This window comes from Antechinus flavipes, chromosome 4, assembly GCF_016432865.1.
Source record: "Antechinus flavipes isolate AdamAnt ecotype Samford, QLD, Australia chromosome 4, AdamAnt_v2, whole genome shotgun sequence".
NCBI classification, from domain to species: Eukaryota; Metazoa; Chordata; class Mammalia; order Dasyuromorphia; family Dasyuridae; genus Antechinus; species Antechinus flavipes.
In genome coordinates this window covers 9,365,132-9,390,294 of record NC_067401.1, presented here as the reverse complement: position 1 = coordinate 9,390,294, position 25,163 = coordinate 9,365,132, and the positions used below count along the sequence as shown (strand labels likewise).

General features: G+C 52.1%; 2 protein-coding genes across 5 annotated transcripts in view; both read left to right on the top strand.

Annotated features, from left to right (window-relative positions):
• Positions 1 to 5,801, top strand: part of PER2 (period circadian regulator 2) — a 53,145-nt gene extending 47,344 nt beyond the window's left edge. For all 4 annotated transcript variants that reach the window (XM_051999431.1, XM_051999433.1, XM_051999434.1 and 1 more), the window contains 3 exons: positions 717 to 909; positions 2,212 to 2,362; positions 3,453 to 5,801. In XM_051999431.1, coding sequence (XP_051855391.1) covers positions 717 to 909; positions 2,212 to 2,362; positions 3,453 to 3,602 — 494 coding nt within the window. In that variant the 3' untranslated portion in view covers positions 3,603 to 5,801. The remainder of the gene's footprint in view (positions 1 to 716; positions 910 to 2,211; positions 2,363 to 3,452) is intronic.
• A 14,061-nt stretch (positions 5,802 to 19,862) lies between these two features.
• Positions 19,863 to 24,827, top strand: HES6 (hes family bHLH transcription factor 6). Its single transcript, XM_051999429.1, has 4 exons — positions 19,863 to 20,296; positions 20,529 to 20,615; positions 21,054 to 21,135; positions 22,772 to 24,827. The coding sequence occupies exons 1-4, from the start codon at positions 20,216 to 20,218 to the stop codon at positions 23,221 to 23,223; spliced, it is 702 nt and encodes a 233-aa protein (XP_051855389.1). The 5' UTR covers positions 19,863 to 20,215; the 3' UTR covers positions 23,224 to 24,827.
• The last annotated feature ends 336 nt before the right edge of the window (positions 24,828 to 25,163 follow it).

The window sequence follows — 25,163 nt, the reverse complement described above, 5'->3', positions numbered from 1 at the left end:
GGGCTAGCAGTGGCTACTGGATGAGATGGTGTGTGATGGGTGGCTTGAGCTTAAAACAAATAAGAGGAAAAAGAGGAGGAGGAAGAGAAGGAGGAAGAAGAAAACTGATCTGTGCACTCAGCCTTTTCCGCCCCTTCCTCTTCCCTACCTTGGATTGAGCTGTCTTCCAATCTCCGACTTTCAAAGGGGCAGCTCCTGGAGAGCCTGGAGCTGATTCCTGGTTGTCTTTGTATCTCCCATACCCGGCACCTGAGAGGTTCCTCATAAATGCTTATGGAGCCTCCCCAGAGGTCCTAGTCCCCCTTCTTCCTCACTAGTCCTCACTAGTGCTGATACCTAGCAATACAGACAGTTCAGGGCAACTGAGGAGCCCCTGGGGAAGTGGCAGGGAAACCCTCATGGGACTGACAGGGAGCTTGAGTTTGCCATGAAGGAAGTCAGAAAGAGGGGGCTGGATGGGAGGCCTTGTTTGTGGCAGCCATTCTGAATGAGCTTTGGGCATCTTCAAAAATAGGAGCAAAATGCCAGGGAAAAGGGGGAGCCAAATGGCCATACTGTAGCAATCTTGGGTTCTCCATGCAATCATATCCCTTACCCCGGGTGTCCTCCTAATGGTCGATATCTCCCTTCCTCTTTTATTTCTGTGTCCTAAGAGACATGGAGCGAGGCTTCCCATCCACCAGGGCTGGTGACATGCTGTTCTCTTGGTTCCACAGGCAGCAGTGAGACAAGCCACACGAGCAAATACTTTGGAAGCATCGACTCCTCGGAGAACAGCCATCGGGCCAAACTCAACCCCGAACTCCCAGACAGTGAGCACTTCCTTAAGTGCATCTTCCAGGACCCCATCTGGATGCTGACGGCAAACACCGAGGATGACATCATGATGACCTACCAGCTTCCTTCCCGGTGAGTGCCTGTCGAGGGCTTTGGTGGTGGCTGGTGTAGTAGCCTCAGAGTCCCGCCTCAGATGTCCGCCAGGTTCTGGCTCTGACCTTACTTAGCCTCCTCGACGCCTGCGGCTGAGCACTTGCAAGAGCCTCATTGTGGGCCTCCCTGCCTCAGGTCTCCCCCCTTGCCGGCCTCCGCTCAGCTACCAGAGGGATTTTCATAAAGAGTAGGTAGCTCACATGCTCAGTAGATGCTCAAACGCTTCTCTCTGGCACTGGAGCCCTTCCAGCCTGGCTGCAGCCTCCCTTCCCGGCTTCCTTCTCTCTCCTGGTCTTCTCCCCGTTCCTCCACAGCCTCCTCATTGCTCACCTCTGTGCTGCCTCAGCTCTGTCTTTTAAAATCCCCGAGTCCCTCAAAGTCCATTGCCTTCGCTAACTGTCAGACTCTTCCCGTCCCTTCTCCCTATCTTCTCTCTCGTACCCTTGATCAGATGGTGGCTGTGTCGTTCAAACAATAGAACAGCCCCATTTGTGGCCCATGTTTGTTTTGGTCTGTGCCATCAGAGAGCTGGGCGTCAGTGGGATCTTCCCACGCAGCAACTCTGGGAGGCAGTTTCCCAGGGTAGCTAGTAAGCGGTGGGCCTCGAATCCAACGTCCATCTTTGGCTTGCTCCTTGTCCCAGACCGTGAGACCTGATGGAGACACCGTGAGCGATCCAGGAGATTGGGTCTTGCCCTTCTTATCACGTCTCCTGCCTCCTTGTCCCTAAGGGAACAAGTTCCATCTTGCTGAGAGGCAAAGGATGCAGGGGGAGGGGGAAGAGGAGCAGGAGTTTGATGCTAAGCTGCCAGTCGCTCGGTCAGTCTGTCCGTTTGTCCGAGAGTTTAGGTCAGGGGGATTGCAGGGAGATTGGGTCAGGGACTGAGACTTCAAGGGAAAGAGCTGAGCTCCCCGGGCTGGCTTGTGGAGGAGAGAGGGGCTCCTCCTTTCTAAATGCGCACACGAGATTTGCTCTTACAAGGGGAACCGATTCTATTGAAATAGGAGCTCCTGCTACAGAAAAATCCTCCATGGACTTTGCTCCTTTTTGAAGTCTAGATAATGTCATTTATCTGCCCTAAAATGAGTAGCTCTACAGACTCACCTTCCCCCTCCCCGCTCTCGGGTTATTTGAAGATGGAAACGAAAGTCACGGCCCTCCAACTAGTCACGGGCCAAAAGGAGGCCTGTAGGGGAGCTTGGATGGCAGAGAAAAGGGCAGAGGAGCCAGGGGTGGGCGGGGCCGAAGATGACTGAGACCTTTTTAAATCCTTTGTTAAGAAATCTAGAAACTGTTTTGAAGGAAGATCGAGAAAAGTTGAAGGTGATGCAGAAATTCCAGCCCAAGTTTGCCGACGAGCAGAAGCGAGAGTTGCATGAAGTCCACACGTGGATGCCCAGGGGAGGGCTGCCCAGAGCGCTGGACTTGGCTGTAAGTGGACAGTGCTGTGGTGGGGGCCACCAGGGGCCGCTGTGGGGCAGAGCCTGGGCCTGGCTGGGAGTGCGCAGCCTGTGGTGTGACAGGGGCCGCCAGGGGGCGCTGCGGGGCAGAGCCTGGGCCTGGCTGGGAGTGCGCAGCCTGTGGTGTGACAGGGGCCACCAGGGGGCGCTGTGGGGCAGAGCCTGGGTCGGATTCAAATCCCGCTGTGGGCCCTGGGTGAGATCATTGGGTCGCTGTCTCCATTTCCTCATCTGTAAGTGGGATCATTGTAGGGAGGAAAACACGAGGGGAGACCTGGAAAGCCCTCAGTGCTCCGCAGTTGTCCGGCACTGGCGGGGTTGTCAGTTTCCTTCTCCAGCCCGTTTCACAAATGAGGAAACTGAGGCAGGCGGGGAGAAGGGGCTTGTCGCAGTGTCAGCACTTGCCTTGTTGGAGCGGGGCCCCGAGATGTTACTGGATGAGGAGGGTGTGTTGAGCGATGACGGGGCGGGAGCTCCCCATGGAGGCCCGGGGCCTGCGTCCTGGCTGAGGAGCAGCCCCCAGACTTCCCAGGAGGTCGGGCAGAGGACAGTGCGAGGGCGTTCCTAAGGGCAGGGCTGGCAATGCTGGCCTTCCACCTTGTTCTCAGACCCTTGAAGGTCTGCCCTGAGCCGCCTCCCTCAGGATCTTCAGCAGGAGCCAGGAAAGGGAGGGAGAGAAGGGGCGCAGAGCAGTGACCCGCCAGCCTCGTGCCGGAGGCTCTCATTCCCCAGCCTCATCCCCGGTGCCCCAGGGAACTGAAGTCTCCCACACATCTCGAGCTCGCATCTGTGGGGTTCCCCAAAGCCGTCTGTAGCAGTTCAAGGCCCCCCATGCCCACCCTTAGACTGAGTGCGTGAGGTCATATTCCCGTGGAAGGCTGGGGCCGGGGTGGGGGCCATGACCACCCCAGGACAAAGCCAAGGCCGCATCTGGAGGGGAAGCTGAGAAGCCCGGGCCGAGCCAGCGGGGGAAGTCCGTAGAGCTGGCCTGCAGGCAGGGCCCAGGTTGAGCCCGGCTCTTACGCCCGCCCCTGTGCTCACCTCGCGGCTTTCCTTTTCAGGCGTGCCCCGACTGCGAGGACAGCCAGAGAGAGCGTGTGGATGAGCCGTATGACGAGGATATTCCAGCGATGGAGCTCAGCGAAACCCCGGAAGCTCCGGACGAGAAGAGCGCCGCGCCCGCACCCCACGGCCCCCAAGAGGAGACCTAGCCCGGCACCCCCCTCCCAGGCACCTGCCGCCCCGTGCGCTGCAGAGGCTGGGCTCGAGAGAGCGTTAAGACAGCTTGAAACTTGGTTCTAGTGAAATAACTTATTCGTGTCAACTTTTTTGTTTTAGAAAAAAGGTCACTTGTCTGAAGGAATCCATGTAAAACTGATGTCTCCAGGGCCCGGGAAGGGGCTCCAGGTTTTCCATCTGTAATTCAGCAGATTTTGTACAATAACTCTGCGGAGTGGATAGCGTCGCTTCCGTGGGCTCGTTTCTCACCCTGTCTCTTGCCGGTTGAATGTGTCACCCTGTGTGCGGGGAGAGCTTCCGGGGACTCCCCTCTCTCCCCGCTTTGATGATTCGGCATCTCCGAGGACATGCCGAAGACTCAGCGGGAGGTCGTTTAAAGCTTGCTGTGTGAGAATTTGTGAGTTTGTATTAATATCTGAGAAAATCGTTCAGGGCTGTCGGAGTATTCAGCCCCCACCTCTGTTCTCTCTATTTATTGAGCTGCTTTCTTATCTAAATTATAATTTAGTCAGTTTAAAAAAAAAGTTTCTAAAAATAAGGAAACCAGAGAGAGCAAATCAGGCCTCTTCTCCCCTTCCTGACAACTGCCCAAGCTTTGTAGCTTGATAGAGCTCAGGAGGTGGCCAAGGGGGAGGCGGCAGCTCGGGGGTCCGCTCCTGCTGCAGACAAGCACAAAGTGGTGAGATCTCTGACGAGTCTGGTGAGGGGCTTCACGCTCTTAGCGAAAGCGACGGCGTCCGATACGTTACGTGAGATAAAGTCACAAATGGCCCTCACCCCACCATGGACACGTGCGGAATTGTTCTGGATCCAGCTCCAGCAGGGTCAGCATTTAGTGTGGGATACGGGAAGCGAGCCGGGGCGACCCGATGGCTTGGGGCTGCTTTGTGCCGATTGGTCTCCCCCATGCCCATCCCCAGTCTCGGTTGTTGCTGTTGCTGTTGTTGTTATTCTATCGCTTTGCTCCAAGAGCACGATCATCACTCTTCAGCCTCCATTGTCATCAGTCAGTCGTTCTCTCCACGTACTTGACCCTGCAGACCTGCTTCTGTTGTGGAATCAAAATCCCCTAGACCCTTTGTGCTGTGCCAGCGCCAGGAAGGCGTGTGCAAAGCACTATTCGGACGATGGCCTGGCCAGCCCTGCCCGGTCCCCTCTCCTCATGCCTTTGGAGGCCTGTAAATTATTCTGACTTTGAGGAGGACTTTGAGAGAGGACCAGCTCTGCAAAACGTGGCAAGGATCTGGCCACTTAGGGAGTTTGGAAATCCAGTCATATTCCCTTGTTCTTGGTGGGAAATTATCATCGATAAAACAGTTCATTAATACGTCAACTTTAAATTGGACTCTGTTGGGGAGATATAGATGAAGGAGGAGTTTGGGGTTTTTTCCCTCCTTGATGGCCTTTAATTAAGGTAAAAAAAACTTCATGGTTATGAAGATCATCAAGGTCATTTTTTAAAAAATCTCATATTGAAGGTTCTCTTTATTTAAAGTCACTTTAATCTTAATAAAACCAAGCCCATCAGCTGCCAGATCAGACGGGGAAAACCGCAGTTCTAAATGAACCCAAGAAATATTCCCATCTTAATGCCAGAGGCAGGGCTGGCCTCCCAAGTCGGATGTCGGCTGGACTGTGTTCTAAGACTGCACCGCACACACACACTCATACACTCACACACGCACACACACACACACGTTCATACACACACACGCACATGTGCACATGCGCTTTCCAGAGGGTTTCCCCAATCTCAGCGTTAAGGGTTTCTTTCTCCTCTGCATTTTGGTATCGTTTTCTCCAGGCAGTGAATGTTTTTGCCCATCTGCTTTAAGGGAGTGTCAGATACTGGATCTCTTCAGGTCATTCTGTGGCTGTCTTTATACAGTGTCAAGCCTGGCCTCTTTATCTGTGAAGTGGACAGACAGACGGAAGTACGCCCGTACCCGGCTGTTGGGAAATGTCCGCCACCGTTTGAAAGCTGAGCCTTTGTTCGAGGTTTCTAAAAGTGTGTGTTGGTTGTTATTTAAACTCCATGTGTTGCCTTGTTTCGGAGCCTTTGTGGACAAGCGGCTTGTTCACACACAAGGATTCTGAGTTCACTGTTTGTGGCTACTTTTTATGACTTTTTTGCCTTTTAGAAAATTGGCTAAATAAAGTAAATATATTTTTGTTTGTCTCGTTTTCTGTGACACCGTGTCCACAAAAAAAAGAACAAAATAAATGCACATTTATTTTGCACATTAACTGGGAGCTAGAATTCAGATTTCAAACAAACAAAACATCCCCTGCAAACCCGATCAGGAATATTCTTAAAAGCAACTTTAGTTTAAAAGAGATTTACCTGACACTGGACCAGTGAGAAAGCTTGGGCAAGTGGCCCTTCCCAGCCAGCTCTTTAACCTGGGCATTTAGACAAGCCCTAGAGAGGCTGGACAGTGTCCCTCATCATTCTGCAGGAGAAGGTGCAAACAGACCTCGATGGCACCATAATTGACACCCACGAGCGGCCCTGGGCTAACCGAGCATTGCCCCGGTCTCTGGCCTAGAGGCCGCTCCTCTGGTTCACAGAGGACCCCAGGCTGGGTCGCAGAGCTGACACACTAGACGGCTGTGACGGGCCAAGCCGGAGCTCTGGAGACGAGGACCTTTGGGGTCACAAGAGCGAGCCGCGGAGCTTGGGGTGCTAGTGGCCCGCAAGCTCAGTGTGATGTGAGCCCGCAATGTGAAGGCAGGTTTGGGGCTGCACTGGTTCCGGAAATAGAGGGAGACGGCTCCTCCGGACTCTGTCTCGGGCACCGCCTCCCGGAGCACTGCTAATCCACATTGAAGGGATGTCAGTGAGCTAAAGAGGAAGGCGATGATGATGAGGTGGTGAAGGGCCCCGAGCCCAGGCCGCAGGAGAAGCAGCTGGGGGTGCTTGGACCAGGGGCCACCACAGATGCCTCCTGGAAGGTTTTCCTGGAGAATAGATCTTTGGTTGGAGTCCTGACATGATGCAAACCTGCAGACAAACTTCCTAAGGTGAGGTTCCGGGGCCCCAGCCAAGGGGGTGAGCTCCACGCCCGGGAGGGGGCCACTACAGGCGTCTGATCCCAGACAACTGACCACTTTTTAAGGGGAGAACCTTGGACTTCTTTTTTTTAATATTTTGAAAGTTATTTCAATCTAATTGTGTTATAATCCTACACATTTGACGTTTTGCATTTTAGCCTGAGGTTCAGAGAAGGGGTCCTTGTAACCACAGAGGTCACAACACACAGACAAGGCCGTTGGGGCCGTTCCCGCTCGGGGCCAGGCCGGGTGGCCACAGAGCTTGCGCCCGGGATTCTGGGAACGGGCTGGGAGCCGGAGGCCTCTCCCAAACCCAGGGGTCCCTGACGGAATGCCCCGCGGCTTTGCCCCAATTGGCCGGTTCTACCTCCCGCTCAGCCTCCTCTGAGACGGCCTCCAACGCTTCCTCCCAGGAATATCAGGGCACAAACAACCTCTAGCGGTCCTGCTAAGCGGGATCCTGACAGGCTTGGTGATGGACTGGGTGCCCATCCCTGGGAGGGGAGGGGGAGGAGAAGAAGGCGCGAGGTCTGCTCTTAGAGAAGGGGATGGCAGAAGCGTCCATCCAGGCAAGGGTCCAAGAGCATTTTTAAGATCCTAAGACCTGGCAGGGATGATAAATCCCCTGGTCCCACCCGCTAACTCTAAATGAGGTGCAGAGGGGCAGAGCATCTCGGGCCTAAGGCAGGAAGGGGCGCCTGGGGCCCCCGATTCCAAATCCAGCTGCTTCCCCCGCCTCCCTCTCTCTCCTTGAAGTCTTGCTAAAGTTCGTCCCTAGGCCCAAAGGGCAAACCAACAGCTTCCCGGGGGGTCCGTCCGCAGGATCGATGGCTGTCGGAAGTCCCGTCACCTCCCCGGCAGATGGAGGGGCAGGCCTGCTTTGTGGTGTTGGGACCTGTGAGGTCCCAGAGCGAGGCGTTTCCCGGGGAGGCCCCTCGGAAGCCTTCCTGGCAAGATCAAAGCTCAGGAGGCCGCAGAGCAATCCTTTTTCCCCAGTGTCCTTTGAAGAGGCTGCTGGACTTCAGGGACAAATGGCAGAAAGTCCCCAGAGGCTGAGGCAAGGGAGGGGAGGGGAGGCACCGGGCCCCAATGTTTGGATCAATCCTAGAGCATCAGGGCAGGAAGAGTCATGGCCGTTAATTATCGCCTCTTCCATCTGGAGCTGCAGAGAGCTTCAGCGCAGCTTCCCCTGCTTCCATCTGAGCAAACTGAGGCACAGAGCGGTTAGGGGGTTGCCTACAACCACCCAGCTCGTAAACTGAGGCAGCATTCGGAGCCTTTCTGATTTCCCGTCTAATGTCTTTCCCATTGCACCCCCCTCACCCACCCTGCCCCGTGGAGATGGATCATCTTAACCTTCCGCGTGTCCCAGGACCCCGTGGGCAGCCGTCTGGGGAAGTCTGTGCTCCCCCTCTCAGGAGCGTGTACTTAACTGCCTAAACTGCAGTACAGACTCCCCTGAAATCCCCCAGTCCATGGCCCCGATCTAGAAGGAGGCTCTTGCCGGGACGGAACACTGAATGGACAGGATGAAGAAACGTCTCCCTTCCTGGAAAGGGGGGGCCCAGTGAGAGGAGGGGGTGTTGTCAATCTCAAGCTCAGAGAGCGCTCAGGGTGGGGGCCGGAGGAGTCGGCCAGGCTGCCAAACACGGTTGTCACTAAAGCATCATCATTTAAAAAAAAAAAAATTCTGCCATCCTCAAACCAGCCTTAGGGCCCCGCGGGCTGAGCTTCCTCACCCCGACATTGTGCACGAACACATCTCGTGGGTGTTCTGGTGCTTAAGGACAGGATGGGGAAATATAAGTACTTTCCCTTCCTCAATTTTATTTTGGTTGTTTTTGCTGAGGCAGTTGGGGTTAAGTGACTTGCCCAAGGTCACACAGCCAGGAAGTGTTAAGTGTGTGAGGACAGATTTGAACTCAGATCTTCCTGACTCCATGGCCAGTGCTCTACCCACTGCGCCCCCTGGCTGCCCCCTCAATTTTATTTTGGAGGAAATTGAAGTTCACACAGGCAAAATCATTTGTCCAGGTTCCACAAGTAACGGGTCTCTTGGCTCCCAGGCTAGCGCATCCCTCCGCACTTGGGCAGCTTCCACTGGAAGGATTGCAGGTCTCAGCATCATGCACCTTATGGTGAAAGGCAGCTGGGGGAGCACAGTGCGGAGCACTGGCTAGCGGGCAAGAAGACTCTTCCTGAATCCAAGTCCAGCCCCAGACACTCGCTAGCCGGGCGATCCTGGGCAGGTCTCCTCGCCCTCTTTGCCTCGATTGCCTCGAGTCCAAGATGAGCCGGAGCAGGGAAGGAAAAGCCGCTCCGGGCCCTTTGCCGAGGAAATGGGATCATAAAGAGGCAGAGACGACTGAAAAACGACTGAACGGCCAAAGAGACAAAGAAGGAAACTGAGGCTCGGAAGAGAGAAGTCAGGTGCCCAAGTCAACAAGCAAATGATGAGCATCCGCCACTCGCCAGGCTTCGTGGCCACACTAGGGATTCAAATAAAGGCGGAAATAATCCCGGCCCTCGCCTCCTAACGGCTGAGACAACAAGCACGCTTCCAATGTCTCCAAACCGAGTGTGGTCAAGACCAGATCCCCTGCAGAAGGCCCTGTCCCCCCCACAATCCCCTTATCCCTCCCCAGGACAATCACTAGTGTCTGAGTCAAGCAGTGCCCAGTCCCCTCTGCAGCTGAGAGGGGGGAAATCAGAGAGGGGAGAGTGAAGGGGTCCCCGACGTCTCCCAGAAGGAGACAGAAGGCCGAATGCTCCTCCAGGCCACACTGCTCGGCTTTGCTCACAAACGTTTCTTTGTTACAAGGGACCATTGAGTTCCTGGAGAACTGCAGCAGCTGAGGAAGAAGGGGACTATTCCTGGAAATGACCCGGATGTGAAAATAAAGCCCCAACAGAGCGGTGGGAGAGGGAATTCCTCTAGCGCTTTAAGGCTTAACGTGGAAAGTTGGAAAGGACCGACCTGGAAGGAATTTGGGTCCCCTACCTTTCCTCCTCCACCACAAAAGCCTTGCCAACTGAGCTATCAACAAGTGGTTATTAAGCACCTACTGTATGTGCCCTCTCTAAATTTCTCACCCTGAGGCAAAGCCTCCATCGCCCCACCTTTATTACAGCTCTGGGCCAGGTTGCAATCGATGACGATTCTGAGGAGCTCTGGGACTCTGGAGAGAGGGTTAGCTTCAGAATCGGAGAACCTTGGTCCAAGCCTGACTCCTCACTTCCATATGTGACTTCACTTGTCTGGGACTCAGTTTCTACCTCTGTCAAATGAAAAGGTTGAACTACATGGTCTCCAAAGTCTCCAACTTTGAAGCTCTATGACCTTATGATCTCTTAATATGTGACTATGGATGAAAGCCTGGAATCCTGCTCGTGAAAACACCTTTGTCTACAGCAAGACCTCAGCCCTGGACTAGCAATATTGGTCATTGTCAGTCATAAAACAGATTTCACTCCCTCCAAGGGAAACATAGACACCAACAGACCCGCCCTGCCCAGCACGACTGAAAAATTGTCGGGTTGATGTCTAAGGCCCGACGCTGGTCCCTGATTTGAACTGAGTGCGAAAGTATGTCTTAGGGAGACACTCCAAGAGATCTGCGCACTCCTTTACAGATACTCCCCCCACAAATGGCGCCTTTGGGGAAAATGACTTTGTTTACCCAGAAGGTAAAAATCATATTATCTTGACTATTCTATAAGTAGCCTGGAAGCATTGGTTGGAAATTAAGTTTGGTGAACCAGGCATTGATTTCGAGATAGAAAAGATAAATATTCTAATAATAAAATGGTTTCTACTCATTATATTTTCTTTGATCTTAATCTTTTTTATTATTTTATTATATATGATATAATTGAATATCGGGTTGTTTGGAAGATATTAATTAAGAAATGCTGAATGTTTGTTCATTTATCTTTTCATCATTCCATAATGTCCTCCCAGGTCCAATTCTAGCCCCTGGCGCCACAATCGCAGCTCTGTGCCAGTTACCAGACCCACCAGCTTATTGTGATGAAGCTGCGTTCGCCTCAATCGAGTTGATGGGATTTGGGGACAGGACCGTAGTTTGTCCTGTGAGTCTCCTCCTCCATCACCTTCAAGAAACTTGTCAATCTAAAAGGGGGGAGGGGACTGTCAGAAGATATTGGCCAAGGAAATTCACTCATTGCTCAGCCCGTGTTCTCCAATAATCCGTCCTGAACTACTGATGGGAAAATGTCCCCAGCTTTGTCTTCCCATTGGTCCATCCGGACAAATCTGAGGACTAACAAGACAAATACTAATGTATCTTGGTCATTTCTCTGCCCTCCCCTACGCTATTATTTCTACCACAAGTTTCAGCCTTTGCTAGGAACTGTGAGTTGGACCAAGGAGGACCCTTCTCCCTCTATCAGAGGTCGTAATACCTATGTCAAAGTTTAGAAAGCAAATGGGCCAATGAAATGAGAGCGCTGCGTTAGTCAAGTGCGGAACCTTCCTTCTAAGGGCCGAGTGATCCGCTGCTTCTGTGACAGGGCTTTCTCTGTCAATCTGTGGCTTCTGCCAACTCCCCAGAGCCCCTGAGCTAAGCGAGCAACGGTTCTCGGACTGCTGCTACTACTGACCTGCTGTGCTGCAACTCCCACCTCAGTTAAAAAGATAAGACTTACAAAATATTATCTCTAGACTTCTTTCCCACCCCCTCAGTAGCTAAAAGACTATGAGATATATTGGATTTCCCATCTATTGCTACCATCTTTAACGTATATTAGACTATTTGCCATCTAGGGGAGGAAGTGAGAGAAAGGGAGGGGGGGATTGGAACACAAGGTTTTGCAAGGGTTAATGTGGAAGAATTATCCACGCATCTGTTCTGAAAATAAAATGCTTTAATTAAAAGGAAAAAATCTATGAGAGTTAAGGGACTAGGGGTGTTCCATATGCTGGAAAGGGCTATTATAGAATATTCGCGTTATGTCTACTGACAAATAGTGATCATTATTCCTGTTAAAGACTGAATAGCTCACAAGGTTATCATGACGACTAAATGAGATAATAAATGGCAAACACTCTATAAACCTCACAGAACCATATCTGTCTCTCTGTTTATCTCTCCTGTTGCTATCTCTGTCCATCTGTCTGTCTATCTCAACATATCCTTCTTTGCCCATTTCTCCTTCTGCTATCAATGTATCTCCATCTATCCCTCTATTCATCCTTCTCTCTTCCATCTCTGTAGATCTCTATCCATTTGTCGGTCCCCGTATCTATCCATCTACTCTTCTATCTCTATCTACCTATCCTTTCTTTCTCTACATATCCTCCTGTCTATTCATCTCTGTATTTCTATCCATTCATGTGTCCATCCTTCTGAGCATCTAGCCATATCCATCTATCCTTCTACTTAGGCAGCCATGTATCCGTCATCTCTGTTTCTTGGTCTGTGGGCTCGCCTTTCGGTGCATGATTCCACTTATTCCAGAGGGTTATGATTTTCCCTCTTGGCGCTTTAGAATCCAATAACACAACCTCTTTCTTGCGCAGCCCTAGGCTCCTTCCTGGGCTCTCGGCCCAGAGAGTGTTGCTATGGAGATGAGAGATCCAAGCGGACACCATCTACCATCCCAGAGTTCACCAGTTGATGGCGTCATTGGAACTTGACTTTCTGGGACTGTGTGTGTGTTGGGGGGAGAATTCTGAGAGAAAGAAGCCAAAAAAAGAGAGTTCTTTCTCCATCGGGTGCCATTTGGGTTGGCTAGGGTGGGAAGTGGGTCCGCCTCCTCCTCTTGAGGTCAGGGTGGGCTGTGTTGCTGTCCAGCGTGGTTAGAATTGTGAGGTGCCTTAAGGGCAGTTACCAAATAAGCTGTCCTGGGACATCTCCCTATTCTCGAGTCTCTTTGAGAGTAGGGAGCAATTCCCCCACCCACCCAACTCCTCCCAGGTCTGTCTTTCCTCCTTTCCTCTGAAAGGGAGATAAAGTCAAAAGAAGTTAATTCAGTTTTTGCAGCATGAGCCTCGGACTCCGTTGTCAAAGTATTGACCTGAATTCAAATCTACTCTCAAATACTGACTAATTATGTGACCCCGAACAAGTCACTTAATTTCTGTCTGCCTCATTTTTCTTGTCTGTAAATAACAGCACTTACCTGCCAGAGTTTCTGTGAGGATCAAACAAGACAACCTTTAGAAAGTGGTTGATGGGGTAAAGGGTTCCAGGCAGGGTGGGAATCGTGTCCTAGACTCGCTCATACTTTCAGGTGGCAAAGAGGACTGTGAGCTCACATGGGAGTAAGCTTTGCCTTCGCTGGCCTAGCAAGTGTCTAAATCCAGCTCCAAACAGAAGCATAAATGAAAGGAATAAAGAGCCCTGAAGTCCGGACATCAGGTCAAAGGGGACAAAACGAGCACATCCCCATCCTCTTCAACAGTATTTTCAGAGGGCTGGCAATTGGTAGCCCAGGAAGTGGCTGAAAGACAGAGAGCCAAGAAGATATGGATTTGAATCCCATTTTAGACATATGAATGAATAGGTGAATGAATGAATGAATGAATAAGCATTTATTAAGTGCTTACTGTGTGCCAGAAGTGTTTCAGAGGGCTCCCATTCTAGAAAGACAACAACCATTCTAGAAAGACAACAACCATTCCAAGTCCTCCCTACCAGTGAGCTGGAAAAGTCCTCTGGTCCCCAGGGTACAGTGGCAAGACAGACACTTCCTTTCGGGTCATTTCTTTTGGTGAAAGTCTCTCTGTTTCTGAGGCTGAATGAGTTGACAAACCAAGGATTTTAGTAGCAAAAACATGAGAGTTAAGAGAAATTGGATGGATAATTTACTACTATCAGCCACAGTTTCCTCAGCTATAAAATGGGAATAATAACCTCAAGAAGCAGCGCTGCTTAGTGGTTAGAGAGCCAGCACTGTAAGATCATGTCCTGCTTCTCACACATCCTGACTGTGTGACACTGAAACAGTCACTTACTCTTGGGCCTTATGATCACAGAATCATAGATTTGGAGCGGAAAGGGGCCCTCTGGTTCACCTCTCTCATTGCATAGACTTATAGTGACTGTGTGACTCTGGGCAAGTCCCATAAGCTCCTGAGCCCCCAGACAAATCTTAAGGTTCCTTGCCTACATCGGTAGGAGGAATCTCCATCAGAGAAGATCCCTGGGCTGATGAAAATGGAAGCCTGGACTCCAAATATAGCATCAGCCTTACTCACTCCCCTCCCCTGCCCCAGCTTTCCTGACCACAGCAACCCTGTTGAACAAATAGTACACTTATTATCCTCCAGGTGGGGAAACTAAGGCTCATGGAGTTTATGGAACTGTCCAGAGTTCCGGAGTCACATTGGGCCTGGGGGACATGGTCGTCCTCTGGAGTATAGGGAGGAGAGGAAGAGATGGAGAAGTTCAGAGCCCTTCACAAGGGTTTGGTGGGTTCATGAAGGCTTTTTACTGTCCCCTGAAATGGTTCTTAACAGAAAGAAAGAGGTCCATGGACAATAGAGTGAGCCTGAATGGGAGAAAAATGACATTTTTCTTTTCACTCACCTTGAACTGAAAAGCTGGGAATTTAGGCCACGAGCCACCAGTTGAGCAATATTCGGGGCGTTGTCCCCAAGAGAAATCACAAATATTTTCATATTTTATACAGTTGCTGTAGATGAATCAAAATATCATCTAAACTTATGGAGGAAGGAAGGGAGGAGAACAAGCATTTATTAATCACCTACTATGTGCCAGGCACTATGCTAAGCACTTAAAAAAAACTCTTTAATTAAAGCTTTTTATTTTTAAAAAATATGCATGGATAATTTTCAACATTCACCCTTGTAAAATCTTGTATTCCAAATTTCTCCCCTTCCCCCCACCCCTTCCCCTAGACAGCAAGTGCTCCAATATATGTTAAACACGTGGAATTCTTCTATATATACTTCCACAATTATCTTGCTGCACAAGAAAAATCAGATCAAAAAGGAATAAAATGAGAAAGAAAAAAAGCAAGCAAAGAACAACAAAAAGAGTGCGAAAGCTAAATTGTGATCCTCGCTCAGTTCCCACAATCCTCTCTCTGGGTACAGATGGCTCTCTCCATCACAAGACCATTGGAACTGGCCTGAATCATCTCATTGTTGAAGAGAGCCACAGGGCTTTGATATTGATCATTGTGTAATCTTGCTGTTGCCGTGGACAATGATCGCCTGGTTTTGCTCATTTCACTTTATGCTAAGCACGTTATAAATCATATTTCATTGGATTCCCGACAACCACTCCGGGGACGTCGATGTTGTCATTATCCCTATTTTACAGATGAGGAAACTGAGGCACAACAACTTTTCCAGGTCCCCACAGCTCCAGCAAGCTGAGGCCTCACAATATCCACATTCTTCATCTTTAAAATTTAAGTGTTGGGCAATTTGACTCAAAATTCTCTCCCACTGAGGAATCTGTGAGGCGGGGGTTCTTCCTACCCCAGTAGGTTAAGTGCTCCCAGGGAGGAGGGAAAAGGCCGCCTGAAGGCCAGGTCCTCTGTCGGGTGGGAGACAATGAATCCACCTGGCTCTCCCTCCCCCCTTTGGGGAGCAGATGGGCGGCCGGTCACTAACCCACAGAAGGGCTGGGCCGGGCTGGGCTGGGCTGCGTTGGGCTTGCTGGGCTGGCTCCCCCTCCCTGCTCCCCCTCTCCATCCAACCCCTACCGCCTGGGGACAACAAAAGCGCTCGGGCGCCCCTCCCTACACAAAGGCCCCAGGCCCAGACAAAGGGGCTGAGGCAGGAACACCTGTCGCTAGCTCTGGCTCACTCTGCTCTCCCTGGGCTGCCCCCCTCGCTCCCCCCCCCCACGCTGTTGGGGCGCCTGCAGCTGCCAACTGTCAGCTGCATCAAATTACCAGCCCCAGGCTCCCCTGGGGCAGGAGAGTGCCCAGCACGGGGAGTGGGAGGGGGGAGGCTGGACACGACCCGTGCTGCCTTAGGCTGGGACCTCCCCCTGCCTGTTCAAGGCAGCCTCTCAGCCTTGAGCATCCTCTCAAGCCGGAACAATGCCCCATCTCAACACCATGCACCCCCTCAGTCCCCAACTCCCCCCTCGCCCAGAACAGCCTCTCTCCGTCCAGAGCCACCTCCTCCAATCAATCCGAAGCAAACCGTCCTCTCCAAGGCTGTGGCAGGCACAGGGCACCGGGCAGCCCCAGAAAGCCAGGGGGGCCAGGCTTCCAGCCCCTCCCCCCCCAAGGCTAGAATCCCTAATAAGTGCAGGGACATGCTATTGAGTCTGAACCGTAGACATGATGTAGCAGAAAGCCCTGACCTTGGAGCCAAAGGATACAAACCCAGCTTGTCCCGGCTACTTAGTAGCTCTCTGACTTTGGACAAGACACTCCCCTTCTGGGGAAGTTGCTTTCCTTATTTGAGAAAGAAAAGGTCAGATAAGTGTAGACTAAGCTTTTTTGTTGCTGTCAACAGACTCCAGAGGATGGAGGAAAAGAGGGCTTTATCCGCAAGAATAACTGAGAAGAGGGAGTGCAGTTTGACAGAAAGGGAGGTTAGCTAAGCATGTTAAACCACGCACTTCAATAACTTCCAATAAATAACCAAAGAGTAAGAAACTGGACCATTAAAAAATAAAAGGAGAATCGAAGGTTCTCTATTTACTGAGGAGAGAGGACGAATTGGTGACCAGCCACAGGGTAGAGAATATCTATCACAAAAGACAAAATGGCCACCTGTAAAAAACGCTCCGAATTGGTGATGATCAGAAAAATGCAAATTAAAATCACATCATCTTAATAAATGAGAAAATATGGGGAAAGAACCTCCAAAAAATTCAATAAGAAAACAGGCAGGTTAATTCATTGCTGGTGGAGCTTTGTAGCCTCAGAGGTCAAACAAACAAACAAACAAACAAAAAACTAGAAGTAAAAGGTAGATGTTGCAATGGGGCAAATTTAGGCTTGATATCAGAAGGAACTTTCTAACAATTAGATCCATTTAAATGGGAACAGAAAAGGCCGGGGTGCTCCCTCCTTGGAGGTCTTCCAGCAGAGATTGGATGACCAGTTGTTGGAGGGGGGACAATGTGGGAGAGGATTCCATTTCAGGAAGAGATTAGACTATATAATTTCTAAAATCCCATCCAAATGTATCCATATATTGTGTTTAACATATACTTTAACATATTTAACATGAATTGGTCTATCTGCCATCTGGGAGAAGGGGTGGGGGAAGGAGGGGAAAAGTTGGAACAGAAGATTTTGTAAGGGTCAATGCTGAAAAATTAGCCATGTATATAACTTGCAAATAAAAAGGTATAATAAAAAAGCAAAAAAAAAAAAATCTCATTACTGATAATCTCAAAGGGAATCTGAAAGGGCCCTTCCAATTCTGACTTTCTATGATTTTGCAGGATGAGTTTGAGCCAATATGAACTTAGTGATTGAGTCTATGCTATCAAGTGAAGAAAGGATCTCATGTAATGCTGGAGTTGCTTAATTTTCCTGTATGGGGGATCATGGTGACTTCATCTATGGCAGGGAAGTAGGAGAAATGTTGCTAGCTCCATCTTACCTCTTTTAGTCTAAGTCAGGGGTCCTAAAACTAGGGCCCACGGGCCAGATGCGGCAGCTGAGAACGAGTATCCCCCTCACCCAGGGCTAGGAAGTTTCTTTATTTAAAGGCCCACAAAACAAAGGTTTTGTTTTTACTATAGTCCGGCCCTCCAACAGTCTGAGGGACAGTGAACTGGCCCCTTATTTTAAAAGTTTGAGGACCCCTGGTAAGTAATTCACACTCCTGGGATGATTTATTTGAACCACAATTGGCATCTTGGAGATTGAAAATGATTGAAAGGGATTTTAAAGAGTAGATTGAATTCAAGGGGCCAATGTAAGAAACAAACAGCTCAAAAGGTGCCTAGGTGTACCTGGCCGGCTGACAGGGTCTGAATCAGAAAGGAGCTGACATAGTGGCTCTGGCTGTGGCCTAAAAGAATGGATGTGTCCCTTTGTAATGGAAGCTGATATGGGCTAAACGAGTGACATATCCTTCCTACACATGGAAGACATTGCATCGTAACCAGTATCCAGCAGAATCACAGGATGCAGCAGAGAAATGCAGCTGAACTATTAATAGATAACAATGTAATGCTGAACCTGATGGCAGCAGAATAGCCCAGTCTTGAATATTCTTGTCACCCACAGCTTAGACAAAGGATTAGAGATTTATCCCCGAAAGGGACTTTTGAGCTCAAACAATCCAAACTCTTTATTTTACAGAAGTTAAACCTTCTCCAAAGTTACTCAGTTGATAAAATAGTTAAGTGTAAGATTTGAATCCAAGTCCTGTGACATTAGATCCAGAATTGTTGGACTGTTTGTTTACTTGTTTCTCACTAAAACATCCTATTTCTTATCACCATGGTAGTCTGGCGGCTATTTGGGAAGAGCAGCAAATGCCAAAACAGGAGACGGCAGCTCCCCACCTCCAAAACCAGAGCTAGGGTCTGGAAGCCACCAGGTTCTACACTCTGGGACTCCCTCCACATCTCCTTTCTAACCAATCCAATACTCTCTTGTGTTTAGGAAAGGGTTTGACTGCTAGGTTCTTCTACTTGCTACCCCTGAGATGTCTGAGATCACAATTCACATTCTTGGCCACTACTCCCAACATGTACTTTCTGATTAGAAGATAAGCTTCTAGAGGAAAGAAAGAAAGAAAGGAAAGAAAGAAAGAAAGAAGAAAGAAAGAAAGAAAGAAAGAAAGAAGAAAGAAAGAAAGAAAGAAAGAAAGAAAGAAAGAAAGAAAGAAAGAAAGAAAGAAAGAAAGAAAAAAGAAAGAAAGAAAGAAAGAAAGAAAGAAGAAAGAAAGAAAGGAAAGAAAGAAAGAAAGAAAGAAAGAAAGAAAGAAAGAAAGAAAGAAAGAAAGAAAGAAAGAAGAAAGAAAGAAAGAAAGAAAGAAAGAAAGAAAGAAAGAAAGAAAGAAAAGATTGATTGGGGCCCTGTGAGCTGTGATTTTGAATGAAGGCTGACCCAAAGAATTCCTTAAATCTAGGGTAGCTTGGGGGGAGGGGGACACAGATTAACTGGACAAAATAGGGCTAACTATTGGAGGAAATGGAAACCTGCCCACAACTCAAACAGTGGGCAAAGGAGCTTTTACAACCCAGCTTGTAGGCTGACATCAGCCCCTCCAGCTCATCTGGAGCTTAGCATTCAGGATGGGACCCAACATCTTGGCCCAGAACGCTGAGACCCAGTAGGAACTTTGGTACCTCACCTGCCTGGAGGGGATAATGGGTCATTTACAGTTCTAGGGAGACTCAAGAACCCCCTGAGGGCTTACCAATCACAGGGCTGGCTGATGGGCATAGAGATAAAGAAGAACTCTCTTTGTGCTTGAGGACTTTGATTCTGGCTCTGGAGTTGGGCGACTTCCACCTCAGTGGAAAAAAATCATTTCAGCTGGCCTTGTAAACTGAGGAACTGGGACTAGGTAGCTTCTGGGGTCCCTCCCAGTTCCAGAGGTGCTAGATGGTTCTAGCTGATAAGGAGGAATGGGGAAGGAAGAGGAGGGCACTTGGGGACAGAGTGAGCAGGGTCACGGATGGGGCAAGCAGGGAGCCCAAGGCCCGAAGCATTTTATAAAGAAATGAGGGACGCATCGCTTCTCCTTTGAATGAGAAATGACTTATTCAGAGCCTCCCCGCCGGTTAGTCACGCAGCCCTGATCCAGAGCCAGCGCTTCCCCAGTGGTGCCCCGAACTGTCTCAGTACGAGCGCCCCAAGTAGGGCGAGGATCAGCTCCAGTTCCCCCGCCCAGCCGGGCTGCTCCTCGGCAGCGGCCGCCCGGCTAAACAAAGAAAGGCTCGGGCGCCCGTAGGTCCTCTAGGCCTCCCCAGGTTCCCGCAGCCCAGCGGGGTGCAAATAGGAGTTTATAAACTGGGCGCGGGGGGAGGGGAGACGGGACCCAGGCGTTGTCTGGGGGGAGGGGAGTCCCAGGAGTCTGGGGGGTTCATTCGAGCCCTCTCTCTTCCCAAGTCACAGATGCCCGCCCCGCCCCCTGCCCTTCTCCTCCCCTCTCTCGGGCCATCCCTTCTCCCTCTTTCCTCCTCCGCTCCTGGCTCCTCCTTCAATGTCCTCTCTCCCACCGCCCCTTCCTCTCTCTCTCCTTGCCCTCCACCTCTTGCTCCTCCCCCTTCTCCCTTCTCCCTCCTCCTCTTCGCATACCCCCTCCCCTTTCTCCTCCTGCTCGCTCTCCCTTCCTGCTTCCCGCCCCACTCCTCCGGGCTCCCTCTCCCTCTTCTTTTCCTCTCCCTTCCCCCTCCCCCCTGGCTTCCCCCTTCGGACCCCGCCCCCCGGCCGGATCCCCGCCCCTCCAGGTCTCCGCCCCACCCCCAGGCCCATCCCCACCGCCCCAGGCGCCCGCGAGCAGAGCTCTGGCTCTCGCCACAAAAGCCTCCTGGGCTCGGGGAGGGTTCGGGTGGTTCGGGTCCCCTCCGCTCCGTCCGCCTCGCCCACCGCCCGGCTAACACTCATGGCCCCGTCTTTCCGGCCCAGCCGAAGCCGCCCCGGGCGGGAAGAGGAGGACTTCTGGGAGGCGAAGGGAGACCGAAAGGTGAGGGCCCCTCCGCCCCGCGCCGGGCTGGAAGGGCGCTTGGAGACCCTCTCCCGCAGTCCCGTCCTGCGGCCCCGGACCCGCCCCGGGGCACACGGCAGAGCCGGCAGCCGAACCCCAGCCTTCTGGCCCCACCTCAGCCCGGGTGGGAGCGGGAGTCCCTCCGCCCGGCCTCGGGATGCGGGGACTTCACTGCAGCTCTCCCCTGCCCTTTCCCTCCCTTGTCTCCCAGGCCAGGAAGCCGCTGGTAGAGAAGAAACGGAGAGCCCGGATAAACGAGAGCCTGCAGGAGCTGCGCTTGATCCTAGCTGACGCCGAGGTAACCGGCGGCCGGCTTCGGGAATGGGGACTGCCCTGGCCTGGGATAGCGTGGAGGCGGGCGCCCGGCTTCAGGAGGGGGGGCTGTCCCGCCGGCTTCGGGAGGGGAGACTGCCCCGCCGGCTTCGGGAGGGGGAACTGCCCCAGCCCGGGGAAGCGTGGAGACGGGCGCCCAGCTTCGGGAGGGGGGGACTGCCCCGCCGGCTTCGGGAAGGGGAGACTGCCTTGCCAGCTTCGGGAGGGGGAACTGCCCCAGCCCGGGGAAGCGTGGAGACGGGCACCAGGCTTCGGGAGGGAGGGGCTGTCCCGCCGGCTTCGGGAGGGGAGACTGTCCCGCTGGCTTCAGGAGGGGGCGGGGGGGGGGGGCTGCCCCGGCCCAGCCCCAGCATTTCCGCCCTTCTGCTTACCTGCTTCCCTCCTTTTCCTCTTGCCCGGTTAGTTTCAGATGAAGATGGAGAACGCGGAGGTGCTGGAGCTCACGGTAAAGCGGGTGCAGGGCGTCCTGCAGAGCCGGTCCCTGGGTGAGTGAGCCCCCAATCTAACCCGAACCTCCTGCCCTCTCCTCCCCTACTTCTCTGGCTCTTTAACAATACTGGGAACTCCCTGTACCCCAGGCTCCACGTCACCCCTTCTGCAAAGTATGGGGGCCTTAGAGCCCAAGCAAACGGTACCGGGGCCGCCAGGCCGCCTTGGCCACACTCCTCGCCCTCATCCACCTGTTCTACAGTCAGTCGATAAGCCTGAGTGCCAGGCTCAGTTCTAGGTGTCAGTTCTGCCTTCTATTCAACCATCCACTTTCAAGTAGAACTTCTTTAAGGGCAGGGCCAGATTTTGCTTTTTCTTTGCATCCCCAAATCTTCGCCCTCCAAGTGCTTGTCCATCAATCGAACTGTGGATCGATCCATTGATTGGGGGGTTACTTAGCTCAGCCCCTTTATGGGACCAGAGATTTAGATCCCTGCCACCCTCTAGGCCAGGTTCCGTGGCCCCCACCAGGGTCTGCAGAAGCCTTAGAGACCCCACCTCTAATTCATATTTTTCAGGGCATGAAAAATGCATGTGGCCACAGTGATATTGGAAGACAGTGATTTGATTTTAAAAAGCAAAACACAACTTGACAGACCCCAAGTAAAAAGCCCTGACCTAGCCCAACCTCCTCCCTCATTTTGCAGATGAGAAAATGGGCCCAGGAAAGTTAAACTACTTCTTCGAGGTTCTAGAGCCTCAGAACTTGGCTCTAGTAGTTTCATTCAGAGGCCACTTGGTCCAAGCTTCTCACCTCCATCTTACACATGGAGAAACTGAGGTCCGGGCAGAAGTGACTTATCCAAAATTGCAGATATCGAGGGGCAGAATCCTTTCCCCGGCCTCCCGCTACGGGGCCAGGCTGGACACATTGGGCATCTGACTCCAACTTGTTTTCCACTACAATAGAGACAGCCCTTCTTGGCTCTTTCCTCCTCCCTCCACTGGCCACTCTTCCTTTCCCCCTGATTCTGTGCTCGGGATTTTAGGGAGTAGTGACGTCTCCAAAGGCTGGGGGGGAGTTACGTGTTAGGGACGGTGAGCAGGTGAGCTTTGGGGGGCCCGGCTTGCAGCTCAGCCTTCCTCGCTCAGCCCTTGGATCTCCAAGCTCCCTCGAGGCCCGGCTCAGGGACCATCTGTTGCTCGTCTCCCACTCCCTTCCCCCACCTCTCCCAGTTCTTTTGTGAGTGTTTTGGTTTTTTGTGTTGTGGTTTGTATTTTTATGTGCGTGGCGTGGCCCTGAGAGACTGTAAACTTCTGGGGAGCCTATCTTGAATGTCCGGGGTCGGGTCTGGGTGGGTACTTTGCACAAGCTTCTTGGCAGGGATTGCTAGAGAAACCCCCCAGACTTTTTTCCATGAATACAAGAGCCTGTTTTACTTGCCTCGGCACCCGTGGGCTGGCACAGTGCCACGCCTGTGGCACAGGTAGGTGCTGAGTGTTAGTGGAGTGAGTCTGGGAGCTTCCGCCCCTGGGCCCTCGACTGTTCAGGGGGACCTAGGCCCTGGCGGGGAAGGATCTGGGCTGGCCCTGCCTCCTTTCCCTGCCCTTGGAGGGAGGCTGTGCGTGTGCTCTCCCCCTCTGTCCCTTTCTGGCTTTCTGAGCCCTCCTTCCTCTCCTGCCCGGCTGCAGAATCGGACAAACTCCATCGGGAGGCCAGCGAACGCTTCGCAGCCGGCTACATCCAGTGCATGCACGAGGTCCACACCTTCGTCTCCACTTGCCCGGGCATCGACGCCGCCATCGCCGCCGAGCTCCTCAACCACCTGCTGGAGTCCATGCCCCTCAACGAAGGCGCCGGCTTCCAAGCCCTGCTGGGAGACGTCCTGGGGGAGGCCGCGGCCGCCGGCCCCGGGGGCGGCCTCTGGCCCGGGGGAGACGGCTTGGGCTCCCCCGGGGGCCCCTTGTCCCCACTGCCCAGTCCTCTGTCGCTGTCACCCAGTGAGGACATTTGCTCTGACCTAGAAGAGGCCTCAGAGGTAGAACTGAGCCAGGTGGCCCAGGAAGGGCCGGAGCCTGCCCTCTGCATCCCCAGCGGCTTGCCTTCCTCGGCCGTGTCCAAGTGCATGTGGAGACCTTGGTGATGAGCTGAGGGGGGAGCTCCTCCAGCTGCCTCGGGGTGGGGGGCAAGGGAGATGGGCCGCACCTGGCCGGCCCCCCTTCCCCCTTGTCTTCCTCCTCCTTCCTTCCCCCCAGCTTCCCGCTGCGAGGCCAGGCCGGACACATTGGCTGGATCCTAGATCTGGGGGTCTCTCTCTCTGGTGTCTGAAGTTGCAGACGTGCAGGGGAGCTGGCCAGGGGGCTGACAGGCCTGTGCAGTGGAACTTCCCCTAAGCCCTTTGTGGGGTGGGGTGGGGGGTTCATTTTGTATATTTTTCTTTAGCTTTTCTTGGTTCCACCTTTTTCTCTGGGGGAACGGGGGACCAGTAGCCGTCCAGGAAAGGGCCCAGTTTAAAGTTAGTTCCCACCACCACGCCAAAGCCAAGGGCCGGGAGTTTGCTACCCTTTTCTGCCTGTGACAGGGCATCGGGCGAAGACCTATGGGCTGGGGTGGCTGGGGAAACTTAGGAACCTGTGAACTGACTTAATTCTACACATCACCCAAGTGTCCTAGAGAAGGAAGCACAAAAAAGCCCAGCCAGGGCTTGGTATTTACTTACTAGTCACTCATTTAGTCATTCAACAAATAGTACCTTGAGTGGAGGGAAGTAGAGGGCAATGGCAAAGGCCCTGGGCTTGAGGCACTTACAATCTAATGATGAAGAGGGTCCCATGTCCCCTTTTTCCTGCCATTAGTGAAAGGGAAAGCTGGCAAAGCCAAGAGGGAAAGGGGGACGCCGGGCACCAGGCAGATCATCTGGTGAGAAAAGAATCTTTCGAGTGGTTTGCGTTGGGCAGACTTTGTATATTTTAGGGTACGACCAACTTGAAAATGTTTCTTTTAATAAAAAAAAAAAATTGGAGCTCATGGGTTCTGGGAGTGTGGTTGTTCTATTGAAGTTCCTGGATTCATTAGTAGATAAGTATTTTGTTGAGGAAACACTGAGACTCAGCACTTGTTTCTCATATTCAGAAGGTGAATATGTTGGACCCCAATGTTTTCTTTTGGAAATTTTAATGCTCAGAGTCAGATCAGAGAGAGTAAAGTCTCTCTGGAGGCAGACTCTTGGGAGGAGGCATTTGCAGGACCTCAGATTGTTCCAGAACCCCCCCAACCTTCCTAAGTAGCAGGATCCTGCTCTTCCAACTTTGTTTCGGGGTATTCAGGAAGTCCCAGGTTCTGCCTTGAAACTTCCTGCCTTCTGTGCCCATCTCTCCTGCTCTTCCCAAATCTCTCCCGCTCTTCCCAAATCTCCGGCTCTTCCCAAAATACCGAGAGGCTCAGAGTGACTGTGTGTGTCTCTGTGTAGTAGTTCCCGGAGTTTGCCCATTGGGACACGGGGGTGGAGTGGGGGGCAGGGATGGACTAACTCTAAGGGGAAGAGATTTCCAGGACCCAGCGACGTCTCGCCGGAGCGGACCTCTCCAAACGAGGGCTCGAAGGACTGGAGACGTCTGGGCACAGCCATGGGGAGCTTGCTTTGTCGTTACTCAACATCCCCACCTCTGATCCAGCTGTCTTCTGGCCCGTGACTTGGTCTTGTCAGAGAGCCTTTGGGATAATAAAATGAATATGGAATTGATTCAACCTTTTGGGTGTGACATCTTCTTTAAATAAAGGTTGTTCTCGGGCCCTCCCCATTCCCTCTCCCCCTACCATGGGGTTGCCCAGATGGCTGTCCACTTGTGCTGAATTCTCTGAAGTGGAAGGGCTGGAGGATGGGCAGGGTCCCTGCTCCCTTTGAGAGTGGGATCTGCCTGGAGAAATTGACTTTAGAGGGGATGCTGGGGTTTGATGTGCAAATTACATGGGACTTGGAAAGTCTCCTGCTGGGACCCTTAGATACCTAACCCCCTTCTACCTTTTGATCTTTAGGGCTCCTCCTGCCTCATCCTTCGCTTTACACATTAAGAAACTGGTCTC

Excerpts from the sequence above, each read along its gene's own strand:
- HES6 (XM_051999429.1), top strand. The coding sequence starts at position 20,216 with ATGGCCCCGTCTTTCCGGCCCAGCCGAAGCCGCCCCGGGCGGGAAGAG. Across the intron at positions 20,616-21,053 it reads TGATCCTAGCTGACGCCGAG|TTTCAGATGAAGATGGAGAA; the intron begins GTAACCGGCGGC and ends TTGCCCGGTTAG. Across the intron at positions 21,136-22,771 it reads CCTGCAGAGCCGGTCCCTGG|AATCGGACAAACTCCATCGG; the intron begins GTGAGTGAGCCC and ends GCCCGGCTGCAG.